Source organism: Aspergillus lucknowensis, assembly GCF_044049455.1.
Source record: "Aspergillus lucknowensis strain CBS 449.75 chromosome Unknown BJX67scaffold_67, whole genome shotgun sequence".
In the NCBI taxonomy this organism is placed as follows: Eukaryota; Fungi; Ascomycota; class Eurotiomycetes; order Eurotiales; family Aspergillaceae; genus Aspergillus; species Aspergillus lucknowensis.
The window spans coordinates 73,040-91,651 of NW_027263611.1; the positions used below are offsets into that span (position 1 = coordinate 73,040).

At 54.0% G+C, this 18,612-nt stretch overlaps 9 protein-coding genes across 9 annotated transcripts; 4 read left to right on the forward strand and 5 right to left on the reverse strand.

Annotated features, from left to right (window-relative positions):
• Window positions 1–480: 480 nt before the first annotated feature.
• BJX67DRAFT_375258 (uncharacterized protein) lies at window positions 481–1,874 on the reverse strand (the record flags this gene model as incomplete). Its single annotated transcript, XM_071031669.1, has 2 exons — window positions 481–1,428; window positions 1,512–1,874. 2 exons carry the CDS (start codon window positions 1,872–1,874, stop codon window positions 481–483), a joined length of 1,311 nt encoding a protein of 436 aa, XP_070881441.1.
• Window positions 1,875–2,867: 993 nt separating this feature from the next.
• Window positions 2,868–4,698, reverse strand: BJX67DRAFT_375259 (putative MFS transporter; the record flags this gene model as incomplete). Its single annotated transcript, XM_071031670.1, has 7 exons — window positions 2,868–3,216; window positions 3,274–3,797; window positions 3,845–4,022; window positions 4,070–4,223; window positions 4,271–4,369; window positions 4,418–4,481; window positions 4,603–4,698. The coding sequence occupies 7 exons, from the start codon at window positions 4,696–4,698 to the stop codon at window positions 2,868–2,870; spliced, it is 1,464 nt and encodes a 487-aa protein (XP_070881442.1).
• Window positions 4,699–5,346: 648 nt separating this feature from the next.
• BJX67DRAFT_375260 (dihydrodipicolinate synthase family protein) lies at window positions 5,347–6,276 on the forward strand (the record flags this gene model as incomplete). Its single annotated transcript, XM_071031671.1, has 1 exon — window positions 5,347–6,276. The coding sequence occupies one exon, from the start codon at window positions 5,347–5,349 to the stop codon at window positions 6,274–6,276; it is 930 nt and encodes a 309-aa protein (XP_070881443.1).
• Window positions 6,277–6,535: 259 nt separating this feature from the next.
• Window positions 6,536–8,712, forward strand: BJX67DRAFT_385604 (transcription factor domain-containing protein; the record flags this gene model as incomplete). The annotated part of the gene is made up of 2 exons (XM_071033898.1): window positions 6,536–7,815; window positions 7,872–8,712. The coding sequence occupies 2 exons, from the start codon at window positions 6,536–6,538 to the stop codon at window positions 8,710–8,712; spliced, it is 2,121 nt and encodes a 706-aa protein (XP_070881444.1).
• A 437-nt stretch (window positions 8,713–9,149) lies between these two features.
• On the forward strand, window positions 9,150–10,940 carry BJX67DRAFT_366297 (uncharacterized protein). The gene is made up of 2 exons (XM_071030382.1): window positions 9,150–9,486; window positions 9,550–10,940. The coding sequence occupies exons 1-2, from the start codon at window positions 9,292–9,294 to the stop codon at window positions 10,825–10,827; spliced, it is 1,473 nt and encodes a 490-aa protein (XP_070881445.1). The 5' UTR covers window positions 9,150–9,291; the 3' UTR covers window positions 10,828–10,940.
• A 961-nt stretch (window positions 10,941–11,901) lies between these two features.
• On the reverse strand, window positions 11,902–13,210 carry BJX67DRAFT_366299 (uncharacterized protein). Its single transcript, XM_071030383.1, has 3 exons — window positions 12,797–13,210; window positions 12,296–12,725; window positions 11,902–12,237 (listed from the first exon to the last, which is right to left on the reverse strand). The coding sequence occupies exons 1-3, from the start codon at window positions 13,181–13,183 to the stop codon at window positions 11,930–11,932; spliced, it is 1,125 nt and encodes a 374-aa protein (XP_070881446.1). The 5' UTR covers window positions 13,184–13,210; the 3' UTR covers window positions 11,902–11,929.
• Window positions 13,211–13,869: 659 nt separating this feature from the next.
• Window positions 13,870–15,480, forward strand: BJX67DRAFT_391246 (major facilitator superfamily domain-containing protein; the record flags this gene model as incomplete). Its single annotated transcript, XM_071034752.1, has 3 exons — window positions 13,870–14,862; window positions 14,922–15,012; window positions 15,072–15,480. 3 exons carry the CDS (start codon window positions 13,870–13,872, stop codon window positions 15,470–15,472), a joined length of 1,485 nt encoding a protein of 494 aa, XP_070881447.1. The 3' UTR covers window positions 15,473–15,480.
• Window positions 15,481–15,514: 34 nt separating this feature from the next.
• Window positions 15,515–16,405, reverse strand: BJX67DRAFT_375264 (NAD(P)-dependent oxidoreductase; the record flags this gene model as incomplete). The annotated part of the gene is made up of 1 exon (XM_071031672.1): window positions 15,515–16,405. The coding sequence occupies one exon, from the start codon at window positions 16,403–16,405 to the stop codon at window positions 15,515–15,517; it is 891 nt and encodes a 296-aa protein (XP_070881448.1).
• Window positions 16,406–16,637: 232 nt separating this feature from the next.
• Window positions 16,638–18,597, reverse strand: BJX67DRAFT_296699 (uncharacterized protein). Its single transcript, XM_071026893.1, has one exon. It carries the CDS (start codon window positions 18,579–18,581, stop codon window positions 16,869–16,871), a length of 1,713 nt encoding a protein of 570 aa, XP_070881449.1. The 5' UTR covers window positions 18,582–18,597; the 3' UTR covers window positions 16,638–16,868.
• Between the last annotated feature and the right edge of the window lie 15 nt (window positions 18,598–18,612).

Consider the following 18,612-nt stretch of genomic DNA (forward strand, 5'->3'; position numbering starts at 1 on the left):
AATCTATCGTCTGCCCGAAGACCCCAGCGCCCCGCCAACCTCCCCGATCAATCAACATCATTTTTACAATCAATATTACCTTGGCAACACCTCTTCCTCATATTCTGCGTCTGTCTCTGCGGTGTCATTATGCTCATCCTCCTCCCAGATAGCCACGAATGTACCCTCAAGCTCCGCAAGCCTGAGCGCCGCATTGCTGCGCATCGTGTAACGATGACATACAAGGTTTCAAATACTACGACTGGGTACAAACCCTACCACTGAGTACTTATACTTACTTCGGAGCTACAGTACTGTAACAGTTTCCTGAATTCGTGGATTGAAACATCGCTACCTTGGAGCTAACTTCATGAACAGGAAATAGGACGACGAACCTAGACGTAACTTGAGATTCTATTGTGGAGAATTATAAAACAAGTTGAAATGGGCATTAATGAAGGCAGGTGAGGAATATCATCAGGGTTGCCAGTTACATCTTGTTCAAAAATGGCGTTGCGGCATATGCAAGCGCTCCTTTGATCCCAGCACCCTAGGGTCCTCTTCACATAGTGCATCGTGAATGGTTTTCTCGATGTGCGGCGCAGACTTTCCCATAGCGATCGGTGCGGATCCCATCCACAGCGGTACAGCCAGAAGCGGCCCCAGTCCTGTCAGGGTGCCGACACCGAGGCTCAGAGCGAGACACGCGCCGTTTATCCCCCACCCGACGGCTGGCAGTGTGACGGCGACCCCGGCGCCCTCTGCAATTTTGTTCCAGTTGTTGGGGTCAAGAACATTCGAGACTCCGTGGAGAAGTCCGGCAGGTGCTGCTGGGAGATTCAACTGGACCTGGTTTTCGCCACCGTGCTTCAACCCCTCAATTTGCAGAGGGTAGAGGTCCTCGGGGAAATGCAGCGGCTCCTTGATCTGGAGCTTGGTCCACGATGGGATGACTAGGTGGAATGTAATATGCTTTCCGCACTTTTCATCTTTAGCGAGGAGCTTCTGTCTGACTTCCCGCATGAACAGGCAAACATGGTCGAGGTCGTCGCAGGGATTGTTGATGAATTCCGGTGGCAGTGGATTCTCGCTTGTCAGCCTCTTGAATACGGGGTGCCAATTGTTGGAGTCATGGTAGATGAAGAAGCGATGATTTTTGCGGTCCGCCGCATTGATCTGGTTGATTTTCGTTTTGATCATATCGTATATAGGTCGGGCAAAGCCGTCGGGACCACCCGCGCCCATCACAGCGATGCAATTCCTGTCTCCCAGATGATCGGCGATGACATTCAGGGCTTTGATGATCCGCTGCGCCTGGGCAGTCTGGATCGTTTGCAACGCTGTATTCCAGCACTCCAGGTAGTTGATGCGGTCGAAGAGTGACTCTGCGGGGCCGGAGCTGGCAGAAGCTGCCGAAGTAGCCTTGTCCGTAGTTTCCTTAGGAATATTCTTCAACCTTTCACCGGAAACGCTGGCACCCGCAGCCGCCGTGTCAACGTCATCAATAAACAGATTCGGTTGGCCCAGGGTACCGCGTTATATCGTTTCCAAATTTCCGCGGTGAGCTGAGCTGAGATTTCTTTCTCATCTCCCGTGAGAGAGCTGACCGTTGACTGCGAGGTTGCAAAACGGTTTTTGATGTAAAACCAAAGCCGCTCCACCACCTCCGTACCAAGGAGAGCTCCCTGGAGCCTGGAGACCAATGCAGGATTATTGCCATTGCAAAGAGCGCAGATCTGGGCTACGGTAAGCCCGCCTTTGAGTACTGGCCCCACCATCGGTGCCACGTAGTCGCGGTGGAATGCGAGGTACGCCTCAATTGGAGGGAGGTCGGGATAGAGCTGTTGCGAGAAATACCAGAGTTCCGCATCATAGTAGCCGTGTCCTGCAGGCATTTTGCCTCTACGAGATGGCTTTGCTGGTTGGCCGACGTCCGATTGGTTTCTTCAAAGGACCTAAACTGAACGTTTCGAGATGTCAGGAATGAAAGCTTCAGCATAGTGATGCAAGTACATGAAGAAGAACTTTACTAGACAATGGAAATAGTTTGGGGCAGCGGAAAACCCATCGAGGTGGGTATGTGAAAAGTCGTGTGTCACCGAGATTGCTAGGCCCCGGATCTCAGGGAAACAAGAACGGTGGAGGCTGGGCTCCTCTTTTGTACCCGCTTGCCTCTTTGTAACGGTCGGGCGTCTAACATGTTTGTTCGTCGGAGGTGCATTTCAGCGCCGTTCATCCAGTCGTCAAGCGCCCTGTCTCACCTATGTATATCGACTGGATATGCTGCGTCCTTACTTTGTGGCTTGCTTTTTAGTGGGTTTCGAGACTTTGCGAAGGTCGAGATGGATACTCGTGTCAAGGCATTGTCGTGTTTCCCAAAATAATGGTATACTGCCAACTCCAGGCTGTCTTCCCATGGTCGACCATCAGGGGTTGATTGGCTCTGAAGGGGTCAACCTACTAGTAACTTAGCGGGGCTGTGAACGGTCAGCCTGGAATGCCTGATACCCAATAAAGACCCGGCACCCTGGTCATCAGCAGGAACCCAGCCCTCTCCATTCTCGAGCCAGCGCTTGTGGACTTTGATATCGGCCATCGTGAATTGTGCCTCAAAGAGTGCCTTGTTTCCTTTCTGGGGTCACAACGGACAAGGTTGGGAATTACAAGGAAGACAATTCTTTAACCTGAGGTTCGTTATACATGATATCACTTTGGTTATGTTATAGTTGCCGAACTGGTGGGAAACAGACGGTTTAGTGTATAGAGGTAACATGGGATTAGAGGGTATAGTCTTGAAATACTGTTAGTCCACCATTGGTGGCCTGAAAGTACCGTATCTGTTTAGATTCAATCTCCTCGACCTCAAAAGGCACGATGTTCTGTTTCTCCTACAAGTTATACTTGAACAAAGGACTCTTCTCTTCCATCTCTTCCAGCTCGGTATCAGTATACCTTCCCCTAATCTCATTCTCGCTGAACTGCGCCTTCTTCTTATTCAACTTGAAGAGCGCAAGCTCGAGAACGAGACAACTAACGATCCCGGCCGAAGCAAAGGCAAATGAGTTCCCGTATCCAGTGACATAGCGAGGGGCCTCGCTCTCCTTGTATATGAAACTTCCGATCAGCCCTCCAACATTCCCCATACATATCAGGTATCCGATTGCGATTGCGCGCTTGACGGGATTTGGTGTGTTGGCGACGTTCCATGCGTTCACGCCGGGGAGGATGGGGTACATCCTACCCGAGATTAGCGGGTGATGAAGTAGTTCAAGATATGGGAGGGGAAATAGATACCCAGCACAGGCTAAGCAAACGCCGAAGTAGCACAACGGAATATTATCCTCAATCTCTGCGGCGTGGGTGAAGAGTATGCTAAAGGCAATCACCTGCGCGACCTGGGGGACGACGATAAACGGCATCCGCCAGCTATACCGGTCTGCAAATACGGAGAAGACAAGGGCAGACAGCGCACCAAGCGCATACGGTGGGATGGTGAGAAGCTGCGCCCGGGCTGAGGTGAAGCCCATCCCCTTAATGATCTGTGGCATGGTGAACTTCATAGCATAGTTGGGGACGGCATTGGACCAGCTTCCGAGGATCAGTAGGTAGATTTTCCAATCAGTCAGAACATTGAGGATGGCCGCCCAGTCAACCCCTGTCTTCTGTGGCGTGCGGACACTGTTGGCTATCTGGCGGAGGTCGAGAAAGCGGATCTCGGAGGGAGAAAGCCAGCCGGAAGACAAGGAGGGGGCGTCAAGGAGAAGGAAGAAAGACATGATTCCCAGGACAACTGTTGCGAGGCCTTCGATGACAAAGATCTGGCAGCGTTAGTTGAAAACTTTCTCCATATACCCGTCCAACTTACCCATCTCCAGCCTTCGTAGCCCCCAAGACCGTCCATCTTTGCAATGCCAAAGGCAAGAAGGCCTGAAAACGCCCCTCCAGATGCGGCTGACGTATAAAGTAGGGCAATCCGGGTCTGGGTCTCTCCTGGAAGATACCACTTCGAGATAATCAAGACTGCTCCTGGGAGGAAGCCGGCTCTGCAAGATGTTAGATAGGTCGAGTGAGAGAGCCGCGGGGGACAAACTCGAACAAACCAAGGAGAAACCTAATGGCAAGCAGCTCGTCAAAATTCCGGATGAAGCCCGTGCAAACCATGATGACACCCCAGATAAATATCAACGATCCCAGGTAGACCGATGGTCTTTTGAAGCGGTTCAAGACCATGTTGCTTGGAACCTCTTCGGAGCTGTCAGTGGTATATTAGATGTGAAAACGGATTGCGTACCTGCTAGGACATAAGGAATGAAGAAAATCGCCAACGCAACATTGTACTGCTCTCCGCTCATTCCCAGGCTCGGAAGCAGTCCTTCGATTTTCGCATTGCCTAGCATAATTAGCGGGCAATACCCTCGTATTGGTCATTCGAACTTACCGATATTGGTCTTATCGATGTATGCAAACAGATAGAGGAGTACCAACATGGGCATCAGGCGCAACTGTTTTCATGTTAGCTATCTTGCCGACATGCTGGGGAAGGATAGTCGTACATCGACCTATGGGTGAAGTTGTCAGCATCCAGCATGTAGGGCAGAAGGACAAGAAACACCAAAAACGCACCTTTCGAAGCACCTTTCTCCTGTCTTCGTCTGAAAAGCTGGAAAGAAACTCATCATCTGCAGGGGATAGCCCGTACGCAGCGCGTTCAACATGCATTGCTACCTCCTTGTCGGGGAGCATGTTGCTGCTAGGTCGTGCTTGGATAGATGCCATTTTTGACGGTGGTTTTGCGGTGCGGTAAAGCCCAGGCCTTGGAGGGCTATCGAACCCCATGGGGAATGGGGTTTTATCAAGACGCATTCGCAACAGCCATGGCCTGGAGTAAATCTGGGGGCTCAAGCAACTAGGACGCGGAAAGGCCGGATCTCCTCAGATGAGCCAGCATAAGCATCCTCGAGAGAGTCCGAGGCAAGCGAGAACTTGGTTTGGGGTCAAGCAGGCTCTGCCCTTACCCCATCGCAGTGTGGAGCTAACCCGCGAAATCCGTGGTTTCCGGGACCCTAACGGAAAAGACGGAGGCCTGGCTCGAGGCCAGCCAGTCCAACCATGGGCCGAGCAAGACAGCCTGTTTATCACAAGGAATGCTTCCTATCCTGACAAATCCGTGTTATCCGCAGTAAAATAAAGAACCATGCGCGGGAATCGGTCCTGGAAGAGTTCTTCTAGTCACTATATATGAAGCGCAAGCTACCTCGTGAATTGATCGTTAATGTCGCATTCAGAGTTCTAAACCCACCTGTATCCTTCTACTTCCATTCCAGTTTACCTTTGTCTTCCATCCTTGCCACACATCCCAGTATCAACATGGTTGGCTTCGACATGCGCGGGTTGACCCCTGCTCCCATTACCCCATTCACGACCACCGGCGAAGTCGACTATGATGCCATCCAGCGCCTGGGTAGCTGGCTTGGCAGTATCAATGGCGTCAAGGGACTCGTTGTGCTTGGCCACGCCGGGGAAGGAACCTTTCTGACGGCCGAGGAACAAGTCTCGGTCATCAAGGCATTTGTCAAGTCCGTCAACAACAGGATCCCTATCATTGCTGGCATCACTGGGGAGGGTACTGAAGTAGCCGCATTAGAAGCCAAGCGCGCCAAGGAGGCTGGTGCCAAAGCTGGTCTGCTCTACCCGTCTCATGGATGGCTGCGATTTGGATATCAAGATGGGGCTCCTCAGGACCGTTACCGCCGCGTTTACGAAGTTAGCGGCCTCCCCTTGATCCTCTTCCAGTATCCAGACAACACAAAGGCTACTTATAGCCTGAAGACGATGCTCGACATCTCAGCACAGCCTGGTGTCTTTGCGATGAAGAATGGGGTCCGCAACATGCGACGCTGGGACACGGAGATTCCTGTCATCCGTCGCGAACGACCAGAACTGCAGATACTCTCCTGCCATGACGAGTACCTGCTGCATACTGCGTTCGACGTGGACGGGTTCCTGGTTGGATACGGAAACATCGCGCCCGAGCCTCTGATTGAGTTGATCGAAGCAGGAAAGGCCAAGGATTACAAGAAGGCCAGGGCGATCCACGACCAACTTCTTCCGGTCACGAAAAGCGTGTACCACCGCGGGTCTCACATGGAGGGAACGGTCGCTCTCAAGCACGCGTTGGTGGCCCGGGGAATTCTATCACACGCTACAGTCCGCTCACCACTGCTGCCCCTTGAGCCCGGTGCTGAGCAGGAGATCCATGCTGCCATTGGGGCGGCTGCCTTGAGCAAGGTTGCGTAAGGGGAGACTAGTGCATAAATAGACATAGAACAGACCATGTGTATAAACTTTCGATGATCAATTACCTCATGAGCAGTCCTCCATGAAAGGTTTTGAGATAGACAATCATTCATTCCCCCATTGCTGCTGGACGGAGGATCTCCGAGGCTCGGAGTCCACCGTCAGTCAGCACCGGGGCAGCCACACAGCCTCCGTCTTTTCCGTTGCTCTCCATGCCTTCTCCTTGTCTGCGGAGACCCCGGAAATCTCAGCGATCGCCATGTTGCTCTCAACACCGTCAGACGCGCCATCGCAAATTGGCCCCGCGGTCTCAGGAACCTCGCCGAGTCTGCGTGGTGAGCCCTCCACACCCACACCAAGTGACGGCTCACCGGCGGACAATCGGCGAAAGCACCCGAAAGTCAGCCGCGCCTGCGACCCCTGCAAGTCCAAGAAAATCCGCTGTTCGGGGACCTTGCCGTGCAACACTTGCGCCAGACGAAGACTCTCCTGCACCTACGCCAGTCGATACTCTCGCGGCCGACCGCCAACACCACCAGCTCCCAGCAGCGAGACCGCGATAAACCGCGCAGAATTCACCACTCTCGACCAAGGGCAAGCCGGGACACCCCGAGAAGAGGAGAATGAACCTCGCGCAACCTCGGAGCTGGTCATCGAGGGTCAGTATTTCGACCTGACGTCCGGTCTCACGTTTCTGCACAGGGCATGGAGCAAACTGTCTGCGCAGAGAGGCCAGCTGATGTCGCACAGCGCAAGTGAAGGGGCGAGAGATCAGCCGCTGGTGTCTGCGGGCGACCGACCGTTCTATCTTCACCGTTGTGGAGTCGAGGCGCTTCCGGATGATGAGACTGCCCGAAAAATGCTGTCGCTCTACTTCGACAGTTGCGTGGTTACATATCGCATGCTTCATCGTCAGACTGTTGGAGGATGGCTCGATCGTGTGCTCCAAAATAGGAGCCGCGGTCATCTTCTCGCCGCATCGCTGGGAAACGCCAGAACATCGACCATTCTAACCATCTTAGCGATCGCAACCTTACGCAAGTACAAGCTTCAGAGTACTCCGCCAAACGACCTCCAACTGACAGGCCTCCACGAGAGCGATCCGCTCTTCCACGCTGCCACAGGCCTCACCGAGTCCGAAACAGGGTACCCCAGGGTCGAGTCCGTGCAAGCTCGCTTGCTCCAAGTTCTGTATCTGCTGCAGACTGGACGGATGAGTAAGGCTTGGTATACATTCGGCAACGCGTGTCAGATCATCTCATCGCTGGGTTTGCACCGGAAGCAGTTTCGGCAGACGAATTCGTTCGGGGAACAGTTGGACTACATCACCCAGCAATGTGCGAAACGTGCATTCTGGACTGCGTACACAATTGACAAGTATCTCAGTGTGGTGTTCGGCCGGCCGCGACTCCTCCATGATGTGGAAATTGATCAGGAGTTCCCCGAAACGGTCAACGATGAGGACATGGCCTCCGACGGTCCGCTGTTGTCTGACGGGAGCGACGAGTGTCACGTAACCTCTTTGGTCTGCCATGCCAAGTATGTCCCAATTATCTTCCATATGGACATGGAATTCTGACTGACATACGAACCAGGATTGCTCGACTTATTGGACGGATATCCCACGAAGTGTACTATCTTGGAGATGGTCGGCAGGCCGATCGTGCAGCGGCCGCCGACGCCCTGATCCGCGAGCTCAAAGCCTGGCACGCCGAACTCCCTCCGCACCTGGGGACGGTCAAGCCATCGACGTTGGTCCCGGCCTTTCGACGAGAAGCGACGGCCATCAACCTTGCCTATTGCCATGCTCTCATCCATGTCACCCGCCCATTCTTGCTGGGCGATGTGAATACGCTGAGAAATGACCCGGCGATGCGGGCTAGGATTGATGAGTGCCTGTTCGCTGCGCGAAAAGCTCTAGAGATCATTGAACGAATCGTCAACGACCGCGAATTATTTCATTCGTTCTGGTGGACACAGTACGTCTTGTTCTGCGCCCTCGCCGTGGTCTACGTATGGGAAATCCAGCACAAGGCCCTCCAAGGCCCAATACAGAATGTCGACTCCCATGAGGCCTTGTTTGAGCTGGCGGAAAAGTGTCGCTTCCATCTCCAGGGCGCTGGTTCTGCTACGCCTCCCAATCACCGGTACGGACTAATACTGGATGAGCTTCGATTAGAAGCTCAGCGACAAACGTTGCCGAATGCCAATTCTCACGCAGTGACTGGAACGCGACAAAGCGCAGAGTCTGGCATTGATGGTACCCTCGGTTTATGGGCTGATCAACCCATGACGGATCAAACTGCCGAGCTGGATATTTCTGCTACTAATTCCATCCTGTTCTCGGGCGCCAGCATGCTACAGAGTTGGCAATCAACCGACTGGTTGGACCTAGATTCCTCGGTAAAGTCCCACTCCCACACAATCTATGCCTGACGACTGCTGATTTCGCGTTAAGGCTTTCGATCCTGTACTCAGCATGGTGGATATTCCTCCTTAGACACGACAGCAGATGCGTGCTTGCCGACGGTAAACTTCCGCCCTGTGAGGCATACTCTAGCCCTCTGAGTCGATATCCCTGCTCTTCTGAGACCATTCAGAGAATAGAAAGACATGCATGAAAAGTGTGTATACAATAGCTGTTACTATAGGAGGTTCTATATATGGGGCTCTCTACAACTTTACTAGTCTGAACACCCCTTCTTGCAGCGCGGATAAAGCGTCACCCAGGTGCCCTGGGTGTCGAGGTTTCCATTATAATTATAGAATATGTCCTAATAAATGTAACTAGATAATCATAATGTTTAGAGGGTTGCGCTGTTAGAAAAATGTGTTGCATAGAAAGTAGTTTGTCAGTTCCATTTCTCGGAGGGTGGGGATTCTCGCTTGGCAGGGAGGCCTTCGACGACGACCGGAGTCTGTCTGCCAATGTCCCAACATTAGTCACTGGCGCTCTCTCCGTGAATCTCACTGAGCTGAGACCCAGAGTGGGCAACAGCTACCACCTGCGGGGTTATGGTAACCATTGACGATATGGGGTTGTGCGACGTCCCTGACGAACTTCTGCTTGATATTATTGACCACATCGGATGGGATGATCCGACTCTTTCCCGACTCTCTCGTTGTAATAAGAGACTGTACCAGACCATCACGCCCATCCTATACGAATCTGTTGAGTTGGCCTCTCATGAAGCTGATAAGTTTCGCAGCGTAGGTGCTATAGGTAATGACATATAATTTCAAATGTAATGCTAACTCGAAAATAAATATAAGTTGCGATACTTTACCAACGCCGTTGCCTGCAATCCGTCGCTGGCACAACAGGTGAAATATGTCTGCCTTGATGGTGTTGAATGGTCATCTAGAGCCAGCCAAACCAAAAGCGACCAATTTACAACACTAGATTACAACGATCTCGATGACTCCAAGTTCCTTGATATTGTCGAGGGTCTGTCCATCGTCGAGGAAGACCATAAGATTTCTTGGTTGAAAGCTCTAGCCGAAAACAACCCGGATGCCATTGTTGCGGTTCTTCTCGTCTCCGTACCCTCCCTGGAGCGATTTGAAACCTTCCTTTCCTCCGACGCAGTATTCGTCTCGTACCTCTTGACCGAAGTTGCTGGTAGAGGACATAATATCCTCGACAACTTAACCCAACTCAAGGCAGAAGGCGAAGGCGTCGATGGCGATACCTGCCTTCTGAACACCATGGTGACAATTCCATCGTTAACCCACCTGTTTGCCAGCAACTGGGGACCAGAAAAATGGAGAGACTGCAAAGAGATCCCCGCCCTAGGCAAATCGTCTATCACTCACCTAGAACTTCGCTGCTGCCTGCTTGACGAATATCATCTAGCCAAACTTTTGACACCCTGCGTCTCCTTACAGACCTTTATTCTCCGTCGGGATTGGGGATCAATGTTTCATCATCAGGGCCTACTTTCATCCTCCATCACCACAGCTCTATATCCTCTCCGTAATACGCTTTTATGGATCTTCCTGGGCCACCGTCCTGGTTGGTCTATTGAAGATGAAGAAGATGAGATAAATCCTCTTGACTTTTCCGAATTCCACTCGTTAAGCAGACTATGCGTTGCCGCCGGATACATCATTAAGGACCCCAGTCGCAAAAGTCTTGGCGATTATCGCCACTGTGATCCCGAGACTGCCATCACCAATACCAATCGGCCCCTCGAAGACAGGCTTCCATCGTCCCTTGAAGAGTTACGGATCATGGGACCGAGTACCCCGGCCCAGGTGCACTATTTGATGGATTCGCTTTGCCAGCTGGTCAGGAATCGGGCTGTGGTTCCGCAGCTGAAGAGGTTATGTATTGAGGCGCCATTTAATGATAAAAGTCACGGGTTTGACACGACTGCTTTGCTGGAGGAAGCTCTGATGGCGGGGATCGAGGTGGTCAAGTACCATGACACTTATGAAGTTCGTGAGGGACGCTGGACGTATAGCAGGCAAGAGTATGACTGGGGCTTTGATGGGGAGTTTGAGTGGGGGGTACCAGTTGAAGATGGTAAGCTTTATAAAATTGAATAAAAGTTTGCTGTAAGTGGACTGGTGGACCTTGATGGACCGAGAGCAGGTATAAAGGAGGGCGATCGAGCCCGCAGAAGTCTCAATTTAATTAGCCTGCAGTCAGCACTTTCTCCTCCAGTTCTCGTGCCCTTTCTCTGTTTTCCCGCTTTCCACAATATGCTGCCTACATTTCACATGAACAGATTCAAACCGTGGGCTCCGCCTCCCAGGAAGTCATTCGTACACCGCAAAAACTCCCCAACGCATGTAGCCCAAGACCCCCAAGTCCCCTTCACGCGAAGCTGTCTCATGATCCCTCTCCAAGGGCTCTGCCGCTTCCCAAGCATCACCTCCCTGCGCGGATGCCGAACTATAGTATACTAGATAAAATATAAAATTAGGAGTATAGATAGATAGCTAATCGATATGGTGGCTAGGGCTTGTTGTGGGTGAATAAGATCTACTAGCAAGTTAGTAGTGCGTGAATACAAGTGCCTGAGTAGGTACTGGAAGGACTAGCAAATCAACCACCAAAAACAGTGTCAATTGTGGCTGTTTTGGCAGTCCATCTGCCATCATCTACTTTATAATAGTAGAATACGAATTTCGTTGTAGACGTGTTGTGCAGCTGCAAGAAACAGCCCGAATTCGCGCTCATCCTCATCGTAGATTATGGCGTGGGATTTCCTACTGCCTGAGTGGCCGGATGCGAAGAAGTTGCATGTTTCACGTTGAATAAGCGCGGGAGACAGGGCGAAACAACGGCATTGAAGACGGTCTGGTTTGCATCTGTTACCGTGAAGATCTGCGAGAAAGGGGGGTTACTGGTCTAAAGACGGTCGCGGGGGGAGAGGCTGGTGAGGGAGATTGAGAAGTTCTCTTTTTCTTTTGAGGTTGTGCGGGCGATTTCAGATGGGGATTCAGTCTGGGGCAGGGGATGCCAGCAGACGAAGACGCTGAACGGGATCCTTGTCTGGTAGGTGTGGAGAGGGAGACAAGAGGAGATGATGAAGAGAAGAGACCAAATAGACGCTGACCTCGGTTTACAGTGGGTTGTCGCCTCGGACACCAATTACTCGACTTAGTACCTCTCGCATGACTTTACGGGATATTCATTCTGATATCACTCGTAGTAGTTCTCAACCTTCAGCCCCTTGAACTCAAACTGCGTGTTCTCGCGCTTGTCAATCACCGTCTTGTGGTGCACGTCCTTGACCCGCGCCCGCACATACTCTGTCCCTGTGGCCGCCGGCTTGTTAGGGTCCTTGTCCTCATCTGTGAGGAGACCCAGTCTATCCAGCAGCGGCGACGGCACGGGCTTCATGATCGTGCTGTCGCCCGGACGGACGAAGTACAGGAGCCCTAGACGGGGAATGTTGATCTGGTCCTTCGGCGGCGTGACGACGCGGTGGATTGTCGATTTGATGAATCCTGCGCTGTTAGCACCAACAACATAGACTCTGGGGAGAGCGGGAGAGTGGTGGTATACCCTTGGTCAAAAAGCTCAATGTATCCGCCGCATTGCAGGTAATCCCCCCGTCCACAGGCTTCACCCACTTCCACTCGCCCTCCGGCGTGCGAATCTGCAAGCCCGCCACCTGCTGCGAGAAGAGCAGTGTGAGGCTCCCAAAGTCCGTGTGTCCGCCTTTCGTGTATCCCTGCGCCTTATCCCACTCTTCTTGCGTGCGCACGTTGTAGATCATGTAGCGCAGATGGTCGTCCGAACGCTTGTCGTACGCATGTGCGTCGCTGAGGTAGTTCTCCGGCAGCTCGAGGATGAGCGAGATCAGCACGAACAGCTTGTGGACGACCTTTTCAAACAGCTCGCGGTGGAAGCTGGCAATTTCGGCGTAGTTCTCCTGTACGAGTCTGTGGCGGGGGACGTCGTCCCAGACGGGGATTGCTTTGGGGATGTTGAGCTGCGGCCACCGTCAGTACCAGACTAAACATATCACCCAGGAGATAGGTCTAGGGCTAGGGGTAGCGCTACCATCTCAATGTTCTCTTTCACGCCGGTATCGCCAATCCACCGCGAATTCTCGCGGTAGCCAAAGTACTCCCCCTGCGCGAAATTACAGGGGAAGAACCGCTTCTCTTCCAGCGGCTGCTTGAAGAAGGCGTTGCCGAAGCTGAACTGCCGCAGGACGCGCTCGTCGTCGATTCCATGGCCCGTGACTACCCAGAACCCGACGCGCGTCGCGGCATCGTACAGGTCCCTGGCAAGGGCCTCCTTGCCGCCGGGCTCGTCGAACCGCGACAAGTCGATCTCCGGCAGCGGAGCCCATTCGAGGTCCTCGCTTGTTGGGGCAGGACGGCTCCACGGCTTGATCGGGATGGTCTGGCTGGGGTGATCTTCGATTATTGCGCCGGGGGCCATGTTGATTAGGTTTAATATAGAGATTATGATACTCGTAGGCAGGGTTCAATATCATATGCCAAGCTTGGCATAGGGCTACCCGACGAGAACAATGCACGAGCTTTTATACCCCACGCCTCCGCAGTTGACACGTTTAGAGGCGAGTCATGAAGACGGCATTCGCAGTTGGAGGTCGGAGCATTTTGATCTGTTGCAGAAGCGGGGTTAGTTTTGTCTTTGTTTGTCATTCTGAGCTGCGATTGCGTGATGCTGGACAGAGGAGAGACGAAAGACTCCAATTCGCCGAAGTTGAAAAGAGGCTGGCAGGACTCTGAGGACACTCCTATGCACCAGGACGTCCTGAAGGTTCGAATTCAACGTCCAATATAAACACATGATACCCATTCGCGGTGTTGTCCCAGAAGCATACTCATCCAGAAGGCTACGGCCTGGAGCACACGCTCCAACCCTGCCCAATGAGCATTAAGTCGGCCGACAGAGCAACGCCAGATCGTCAAGCCTTCCGATCCAAGCGAGCCTGCAGCCCGCGTGGACGCCATGTCGTGATTGCAGCCCGCATGGTATCAGCGCGCGGACCAATAATGAGAAAACCCTCCGAGTGGACTGCCTCCTGCGGGTCTTGCTGCCATCGGAGTATAAAGCCTGCTGGGGTAAATAGGTGTTTATCGAGGGTTGAGGCCGGCGAGATGTCTCCAGCCTCGATATCAGAGCCTGAAAAGGGCCGAACAGAGAGTACCTCGATATCAACTTCTCCTTCTCTTTCTGCTTCACCTGATACCCCATCGGATAATGACAAGGATATTGATCCCTCCTTTGAAAAGCGCGTCATGCGCAAAGTCGACTTCTGGCTCGTCGGCTTCTACTCGCTCGTCTACGTCTTCCGCGTCATCGACTCGAGCAACTACGCCAATGCCGCAATCATCAACCTTGAGGCCGGCAACGGCATCAAGGCCGAGCTCGGCTTCACCCCGTCCCAGTGGTCGTGGAGCCAGTCGATCTTCTCCTACAGCTACATGCTCTTCGAGCCGACGAACACCATCCTGCTCAAGAAGTTCCGCCCCTCGTTATGGATGTTCATCCTGATCCTCTCGTGGGGCGTATCCGCCACCTGCTCCGGCGCCGTCCAGAACTTCCAGGGGATGATGTGCGTCCGGTTCGCGATTGGACTCGCCGAGGCCGGGTTCTACCCCTCTGTCCTGTACCACATGGCCTTCTGGTACAAGCCGTCTGAGATGCCGTGGCGGATCGCGCTGTTCTATTCCGTCGGCCAACTGTCCAGCGCCATCAGCGGCCTCCTCGCCTACGCAATCAGCTTCATGAACCACCTCGGCGGGCTGTCCGGGTGGCGCTGGCTGTTTATCCTCGAGGGTCTCCCAGCCATCATCTTCGCGTTTGTCGCCCTCTTCAGCGTCCCGGATTACCCGGAGACCGCGAAGATGCTAACCCCCGAGGAGCGGGAGTACTTATCCAACCGGCTGGCGAAGACGGCACCCTCGGGTAGGGACCACAATTGGAGTTGGGTGGCGGTCAAGGAGCTGATGAGGAGTCCGACGGTGTATACCTTCTCGGTCTACTGGATTGGGCATGGGATTGGCGGGTTCGGGGTGAATTATGCGCTGCCGACGGTGATCTACGAGCTGGGGTTTACCACAACGGCGAACTCGCAGCTGATGAATATAGTGAGTCTGCTCTGTCTCTCCCCGTTCACGCCCTTGATTGTTTATTTATTAATGGGTAGCCTCCCTACGTCGCCTGCTTCCTCTTCCTCAACACAGTCGGCCACTGCCTGCAGAAGAAATGGATCCGCCCGTGGACCACCGCCGTTGCCAGTGTGTCTGCCACCAACCTGAACCCCTTTCATGCGGCCTTGCTAACTGATAACTTGCAGTCGAAAGCACAATAATAATCTGCTACATCCTGCTCATAACAGTCCCCACGCCCGTGGTCAAGTACCTCGTGCTCATCGTCGCAACCGCCTGCGCAGGCTCCGCATACCCGGTCATCTGGCCAGAGCGCATCCGCGCCCTCGAGGGCACCGTCGCGGCGGGCGTGGGCATCGGGCTGACGAATGCGATGGCGCAGTTTAGTGGCGTTGCCGGGCCGCATGTGTACAATACGCGGTTTGGGCCGACGTATCGCGTGTCGTATATTGTTTGCTTGTCGTTTTTGCTGTTTGCTATCAGTGGTATTTTGGTTTCGTGGGTTTTGATTAGGAGGAGGGATCGAAGGGCGGCTGATGGGAGTAGAGATGGAGAAGGTTTGACAGAGGAGGCAAGCCAGAAAGCTTGAAGGAAGGGACGTATACTAAACGGTCTTATAGAGTAAGTAGATCTACTTATGACTATTGCTTGCATCCTTCGTATACTCAATAACAGCAGAAATATCAGCACCCCCATACCCCCCCTCCACAGCACGCTTCATCAGCTCAAAAATCGGCTCAACCAACCGCGGACTCACCCCCTGCTCCTCACTCGCCGCAATCATATTCGGAATCGCCGCAACCTGCATCGCCAGATTCGACCCCCGCGTCGTATAGTCCCCACTGTCGATCTGTTCTGCCAGCGCAGCCAGGCTCTGCGTCATCGCCGTAAGCCAGGGGACGAGCAGACTCAAGAATCCCGTGGCCGTATTCCCAGGCTGCGACGTGGCCAGCGCCGTCGCCTGGAAGAACCCTGCGAACAGGCCGTACATCCCCGATAACAGGGCCAGATCATGGAGCGACGCAGAGCCGGGATCGGTGCCGAGGAACTTGGCTGTCCCCAGATGCGCCAGGTCCGCCTCAACGGCCGCAAAGGCCGCGGCGTTATTCCCGCTACATAGCAGCACGGCATGTGGCGAGCCGATCATCACGGGGATAGCCATGATTCCGCCGTGGATGTACCCTGCTGCCCCCGAGGAGGTAATCCACTCCGAGAGCTCGCGCGCCTGCGAGGGCGTGCCGTTGGTCAGGTTGACGATTGTCTTTCCCCGGAGGGATGAGGTTGGTGCCTTTGACAGGGTTTCGCGGACGGAGGCGTTGTCGAGGAGGCAGACGATGACGAGGTCCGCAGCGCTGAGAGACTCGGAGACAGTGGTGGCGAGCTTTGCGCCTTTCTCGAGGAGGGCGTCGGCTTTCCCGGGCGTGCGGTTCCAGACGGTAGTTGCGTAGCCTGTGTCGATGTACCGCTGCGCCAGAGCTTTACCCATTGCGCCGAGGCCGAGGAGGGTGATCACTTTTACCATGATGAGGCTCGTTGAGGGTTTAAGATACGAGAAGAGGTAGCTTGGGAAGATGGATGTTGAGGTTGTTGGCTTGATCCATGCCGAAAAAACAGCCTTTTATACCCAATCCAGCCATCGAGCTGCTTCATTGAAGACAGTTGACGATATTATTAATGCCTTTCGCTGTGCTTCCAGTGTTGTATCTTGGAGATGGTCAAGACGATCACAGCCCTCGTATTCGTACTTGGCGCTGAGCAATCCAGAGGCCAAGCTCCAGAGGCTTGAGAGAATGTAGTCAGAGCGTAAGCAACTTGCAGCTCCGCGCCATGGAAATCTTCACGATCTCTCGCCCGGATTGCTCAGCCGGGGTCCGCGGGTGCCGCAGTTGGGAATGGATGACTGAGGGCAGAGAACGGGAATTGAACTACGACAATCGGTTTGGTGGCATAATGGTGAATGTGCAATTCCGTCTTGATTAGAAATGCTATAAGTTGCTCGCCCTCGAGTCCTTGTGAATCACCTCAGGAGCCTCAGAGACGTCCCGCCGACAGAAACACGACGACCTAATGGGCATATCTGCCACAGCCATTGCAAGGCGCAAAGCAGGCTCTGTGGCCGCCGCGTCCTCTTCCCTGCCCATGCGCACCAGGCACTCGTGGTACCCCTGCAGCGCCCAGACGTTCTTCGGGTGTCGACGCGGGCGGATCAGTGTGTGGTCAAGCCCCAAGTCGGCACGGTATTCTTTCGCTGCCTCCTCGACGTGCCCCTGTTCCAGAAGCAGAGCGGCGTAGGCGTGACGGCTCGGCTGCATCCAGGCCCACGGCTCGCTGTATGGGAGTTTATCGTCGAGCTCTGTCGATCGACGTAGGTATTTCCATGCCATGTCGAAGTTCCCTTCACGGTATGCGACTTCTCCGTCTAGCATGGCTGCCGCGACAGCCAGGGTCTCGATCGCTTTGCTATTGTACGCGCGCCGCGACGGGGGAACCAAGGCGCGGGCTTGATGGAAGAGGTCGCGTTCTTTCTTTGCCATCGCGACAAGGCCGGTTGCGGCGAAGGCGAGTCCCTTCGCGTAGCGTGTTGTCGCGGTCGTGACGCAGTATAGTTGTTGGTCCAGTGGTAAGTCCGTCTGAATTAGGTCCTGCCACATTCCGAAGCGGATCATGATATGCAGACGCGTCGCCATGAAATTCTCCAGCCAGTCAGCCATCGGGGGCGAGTGCATGCGCAGGACGCCTTCCGGCACGGAGTCCTCCATCCGTGTGACGGCATCGATTGCAGTTTTGTACTGCCCCGCGAACATGGCCGCGTATATGAGCGAGTGGTAGTTGTGCAGTCGATAGAAGGTATACAAGTTGTATGGGCCGGCCTGACGCAGATACTTCTCATCAGCCAGGGTAGCCTTATAGTTCGACGTGATGGAGCGTCGCCAGTCGCCAACGAGAATATCCAGGTGCGTCGACATATGCTGAATGTGCCCTGCATCCGGAACAAGGTCGCGCAGTCGATCTGCGATGTTGATGCCCAGTTCTGGCGTCGGCGACATCTCGATGTAGTGGATGTACAGATGCAATAAGCCGGGGTGATCGTAGGCGCCTGGCAGGGCGAGGGCTTTTTCGAGAACTGCCTTGACGCGCGTTGTCGGTGCATTTGCAGCTGGTTCCCCGGTGAAGAGATTCCACAGCGCCCACGGGGTCACATTCATCAGCGCATCGGCGTACAGCGTGGCAATCTCGATGTCCTCTCCGAAGGCGTCGTAAACACCCGCCATCGCCGCCGCATACTTCCGATTCAGGACCACCGGGTTGGTCGGAGGTCGTGGACTCTCAAACCGCGCTTGGATCGCCTCGATCACTGCCTGTTCCCAGGGCGCGACAAGCGCGGCGTTCGCTTTCGCCTTCCGCGACGCGTCGTAACCCAGCTTCGCGGAGGCGGTGATGTCGCACTGGTCGAAGCGCTCCCACGGCTTGTTGTAGTTCGGACCAACCGCATAGGCAAGGCCCCAGTAGGCCATCGCACAGCAGGGGTCATGAGCGATGGCTTGCCGGAAGCAGTGCACCCCCTCGGCATGGTTGAAAGCGTACACCCAAATAAGGCCGCGGTTGAACCATACTTGCGCGTCGGGGCTGCGTGTTGTTATCGGGCGCTGGAATGACCCCAGGTTGTAGTATTCTCGAGCAGAAGACACCGGTTTCATTATTCATTGCATCGATGCTCGGGTGTTGGAG

Coding starts and splice junctions, on each gene's coding strand:
- BJX67DRAFT_366297 (XM_071030382.1), top strand. CDS start 9,292: ATGGTAACCATTGACGATATGGGGTTGTGCGACGTCCCTGACGAACTT. Junction 9,487..9,549: donor AAGCTGATAAGTTTCGCAGC/GTAGGTGCTATA, acceptor AATAAATATAAG/TTGCGATACTTTACCAACGC.
- BJX67DRAFT_366299 (XM_071030383.1), bottom strand. CDS start 13,183: ATGGCCCCCGGCGCAATAATCGAAGATCACCCCAGCCAGACCATCCCG. Junction 12,726..12,796: donor TGAAAGAGAACATTGAGATG/GTAGCGCTACCC, acceptor CGGTGGCCGCAG/CTCAACATCCCCAAAGCAAT. Junction 12,238..12,295: donor ATTGAGCTTTTTGACCAAGG/GTATACCACCAC, acceptor CTAACAGCGCAG/GATTCATCAAATCGACAATC.
- BJX67DRAFT_296699 (XM_071026893.1), bottom strand. CDS start 18,581: ATGAAACCGGTGTCTTCTGCTCGAGAATACTACAACCTGGGGTCATTC.